This window comes from Palaemon carinicauda, chromosome 37 (assembly GCF_036898095.1).
Source record: "Palaemon carinicauda isolate YSFRI2023 chromosome 37, ASM3689809v2, whole genome shotgun sequence".
Taxonomy (NCBI): domain Eukaryota; kingdom Metazoa; phylum Arthropoda; class Malacostraca; order Decapoda; family Palaemonidae; genus Palaemon; species Palaemon carinicauda.
In genome coordinates, this window is record NC_090761.1 from 67205493 (window position 1) to 67210492 (window position 5000).

Here is a 5000-nt window from a genome sequence, read left to right on the forward strand (position 1 = left end):
AGATATCTACAGCAATAGGTAGGTCAGTCACCCTGACTCGCCTCCTTAATATAAAGATCAATAGCAAAGTCCAACTATGAGACAAAGCTAACATATCACTTCGACAGTAATGCAACGTAACAGAATAGCTGTAGCCTACATGTTAGGTTAGATTATGGAAGCCATTTTTACGTGATATCAAATGTACAACTAGCAAATGGTTATATGTCCTTAATATATTTTATTTTCCTTGTTTCCTTCCTCACTAGGCTATTTTCCCTATTGGGGCCCCTAGGCTTATGGCATCCTGCTTTTCCAACTAGGGTTATAGCTTAGCAAGTAATAATAATAATAATAATAATAATAATAATAATAATAATAATAATAATAATAATAATGATGGGGAAAAAACCATTGGAGAGAAATTCTTCTGTTTCAAGTGGAGAGTTTTTGTTTAGCCAACCGTTTTTCTTAAAGAGGAAACATATTCCCATATATGATCGCCAGAATTTCCGTAAAAAAACTGTAATGAAATGTTACGAGGAAACGTTGAGTAGATTCTAATGTCACACATAAATCCAATGTATAATTAAAAATTTCATTCGGTGAAATACCACCCAAAAAGAATATAACTTGATCTTTACCCACAAGCCTACATGTAGGCCTACTATGGTTCAAGGGAGCTCTCTTTCTTTCTCATTTCCTAACAACTTCGACAATCCGAATACATCAGAATAGATGTCAGAACTGTTTTTAACACCCATAAAAAGCAAATTGGAATTGGAAAAATACATTTTTCACTAAAATATAGTAAGCACTGGCCGAGAACAAAACATACAATTTCATGTCGGCAAGTCTGTTAAATCCAGGACTAATTGCCTAAACTTTATAAACATTGAGAACTCAAAGGATTAGATTGTATTATTTGGAGTGTATTTCAATAAATTTTGGAAATAATACGATTCTTTGAATAATTGATTATTGTATATAACCCTTAAGTAGAAAAGTGTGGACATTTTGAGCGGACAAAAACCTCGATACCTCTTTTACACACCAGACACCGTCCCCAGTTTTGGAGGCAATTTTACCTATTAAAACGGTTATTTTTACAGATATAGATTAAGAAAATATAAACATAATATATATAGCATTAATTACTTACATGTCGAGCACAGCCACACGATTTTAAATCCTTCGTTTCGTAAAATATATCACATTTTTTTGACAGGACAAAAACCTCGATACTTCATATACACACCAGACACGTCCTCAGTTTTAGAGGCAATTTTAGCTATTAAAACAGTTATTTTCACAGATGTAGATTATGAAAATATAAACATAGTATATATAGCATTATTTACTTACATATCGAGCACAGCCATCCGAGTTTAAATCCATCGTTTCGTAAAATATAACACATTTTCCGCGACTCGACACGCACAACAGTTCACAAACTTAACACTAAGTGTTTGAGTAAGAAAAACCATAACAATTGTGTTCGGATGTCTTCCCAAATGTTTCTGGATTCGACTATCTTTATTAACTTCGAACGAAAATAATGGTTCTATTGGTACCTAGAGAGCTCTAATAAATAATGATTTTAGATCAATATAATATCTATTTTAGTGGTTGCTGATGTCTTGTATCAAAATGAGATATCTCGATCTGAAGTCAAAGCCAGTTTGGAAATCGGAAGTCGAACAAACAGTTTCCAATTATTGTATATTTTTTTGTTTTGGGTTAATGGCTTTCCTTATAAATGATGATTTTTAATTTATAAAAAGGAGTGAAGGTGCGTGGTATATATATATATATATATATATATATATATATATATATATATATATATATATATATATATATATATATATAATTTGCTAGTTAAATATGACTTCCATAAACTTATATATGAAGCTCAAATGACACCAGTTCTTTAAATCGAAACTATTCATCTTGGAATAAACACTTGACAAATAAATTCATTATTTATTACTGCTTCTTCTAAGCCAGTATTCGAACCTATACCTCAGAATCAAACCATAATTAGACAGTAGGCCTAGACTTTCAACTACTGAGTCCTCAATAGAAATAAAGAAAGGGTCAGACTATTTTTTCTTAATTAGGATAAGTCTACATTTTGGCTTATGATACATAATGATGATACATACCTGTTTTTACTGCAAATATCTTAATACTATTCATAAGACAAAGATGGAACAGCTCTCGCTTTAATTTTCATACTTGTGTTGGCCAAGATTTCGCCGACTACAACTGCCTTACTGATGCGTTATCAACGTTAAATCCATCTTCCTATCTGCAAATATAAATGACATTATCTCTCATGTTCTTTTCTTGGACTAGAAAAACAATAGCATTTTTTACTTTTTTGAAATTGAAAATAACACCTTTATATACTACTAGAGACATCAGCTAGTCAGCAGATTGGATTGAGGTTTAAATGCCTCTCGTGGGTAGGAGGCGTAATCTCCTAGAACACCCACTCTAGGACTTGGGAGAGCCAGGCATTGGCTATTGGTGACATGCCTAATTTTTATATAAGTAAAATAAATGTTAACAACTTCTAATACTTATGAATAATTGGCAGGACTATTTGCAAACCAATTTCAGTGAAAACACATATTTAGCCACACTTGTGCATGTATGCGTTTAGCTATATATATATATATATATATATATATATATATATATATATATATATATATATATATATATAGCACACTGACTATGCTATATATATATATATATATATATATATATATATATACAGTAGAACAGTGAAATAGGTAACACCATAATAACAACAGAGCATAAGAATAAACTTTACTGTTAAAAATCAACAACAAATCATCTTGGAAAACTCCACACGCACTAAGTAATGTCTTTTTAATAGGTGAATTGGCAACACTGCTCGAAAGTGTTACCAACACTAGGTATCCAGACATCCCTTCATTTATTCTTCTTTATCATGCTCCTCAGATGGCTTCTTCTGTTCCGCTGACGCTCCAGGTCCTATGACCCCAGTGAAGAGAAGCGTCCCGGCGAAGACCAGGAAGGTCCCCACCCAGTGGTAGAAGGTGAATGGGTTCTGGAAGTAGATGATGGAGAAGACCAGAGAGGCAAACTTACGCAGCGTCAGCACCAGAGTCACAGTGAGTGAGCTGCATTCTGACGTCAGGCGAAAGACGGAGCTGACGCATAGATATCTGAATTATTTGTTAAGGAATATATTATTGCTGTAGATCGGAAACGTGGGCTCTAAGACGAAGAAAGGAGGTAAAGCTTGAGAGAACAGAGATCAGAATGCTGACGTAGATTATGGGAATATCACTGCTTGAAATAATAATGGCAGGCATAGTAAAGATTACAGAGGTGATCAGTGTCAAGACTGAGATGGCTTGGACACGTGTTAAGAATGAATGGTGAAGAGGGAGTGAGGGGGGCTTGGGAGGAACCTGTAATGGGAGAAGATCAATAAGGAGGCAGAGAATTAGATAGCTAGATGAGGTGAAGGATGATATGGAGAGATGAGGTTTGGTGGAAGAAATTGCATTCGATAGAAGGCAATGGAGAGGTCGCATCAGGCAATCGACCCTTTAATGTAGGTATAACGGTCGGAAAGATATTAATATAATTCAAAGAGACTACTTTTATCATTATCATCTAACAGATAGATTCTAAATAATGGATGAGTATCATGTGCAACAAAATTCCACCGTATACGACCATTCATGGACACAGTTATCTAGCTAGTCACTTTTTCTATGTAGGACGGTTTAACACACTACTGGCGAGACTTCTGAATCAATTGTTTAACCATTGTGGATGTTTTACTGCAATTGGGTTTCATACAAGATTCAGCAGATGAAGAATGAATTTGGTAATGACTGCAGTGTTGTAAAAAAAACTATAAGTGTTCTATACATATATATATATATATATATATATATATATATATATATATACATATATATATATATATAAATATAAATATATATATATATATATATATATATATAATTTATAATAAATAAATATATATATACATACATATATATATATATATATATATATATATATATATATATATATATATATATATATATATATATATATACATACACACACACACACACACACACACACATATATATATATATATATATATATATATATATATGTGTGTGTGTGTGTGTGTGTATACACATACATACACACACACACACATATATATATATGTATATATATATATATATATATATATATACAACCAACAATGTTTTCTTTAGTATCATTTGAAAATGTATATCGCAAACCCCAGTCTGGCGTTTACCAGTCAGGGACGTTACCACATCGGCCACCACAACCAGAAAGTTCCAAGACTGAAAGAATTAAATGGATAAAAGAAGGATGGCAAGGTGGTTATAATCTTGGCAAAGTTACTGATTGTAAACAGATGGTGAGACGCAAACAAATAGGACAAAATATTGGTGCCAAGATTCGACTCTCTGAGGACTGATATACATCTAACCTAGATACGAAAGCCAAGAATTTAGTCTTTTCACATTCTAAGATCTGTAAGGTTTTGTATTATTATTATTATCATTATTATTATTATTATTATTTCATACGCTACAACCCTAGTTGGAAAAGCAGGATGCTATAAGCCCAAGGGCTCCAACAGAGAAAATAGCCCAGTGAGGAAAGGAAATAAGGAAAAACTAGAGAAGAAGTTTAAGAACAATAATAACATTAAAATAAATATTTTATATACAAACTATAAACACTTGAAAATACCTGAATTTCGTTTAGGTACATTGTAGATAAAAAATATTATTGAAAATTCTCTTGCTTGAGGGTACACTCAGGCACACTATTCTATCATATTTGTCTTGCTTTTTTTTAAATTTTTTTATAGTTTATATATGAAACATATAATTTAAATATGTTTACAATTCTTATAATATTTTATTTTGACTGTTCATTATTTCTCTTGTAGTTTA

General features: G+C 31.9%; 2 protein-coding genes across 4 annotated transcripts in view; both read right to left on the reverse strand.

Moving 5' to 3' along the window:
* The window catches only part of LOC137629753 (uncharacterized), a 71778-nt gene extending 69350 nt beyond the window's left edge, over positions 1 to 2428 (reverse strand). The window contains exon 1 of the mRNA XM_068361356.1: positions 2148 to 2428. The gene's annotated coding sequence lies outside the window, so the exon portion shown is untranslated. The remainder of the gene's footprint in view (positions 1 to 2147) is intronic.
* Positions 2429 to 2808: 380 nt separating this feature from the next.
* LOC137629755 (UDP-xylose and UDP-N-acetylglucosamine transporter-like) overlaps positions 2809 to 5000 on the reverse strand; it is a 24814-nt gene continuing 22622 nt past the window's right edge. For all 3 annotated transcript variants that reach the window (XM_068361359.1, XM_068361358.1, XM_068361361.1), the window contains one exon: positions 2809 to 3203. In XM_068361359.1, coding sequence (XP_068217460.1) covers positions 2951 to 3203 — 253 coding nt within the window. In that variant the 3' untranslated portion in view covers positions 2809 to 2950. The remainder of the gene's footprint in view (positions 3204 to 5000) is intronic.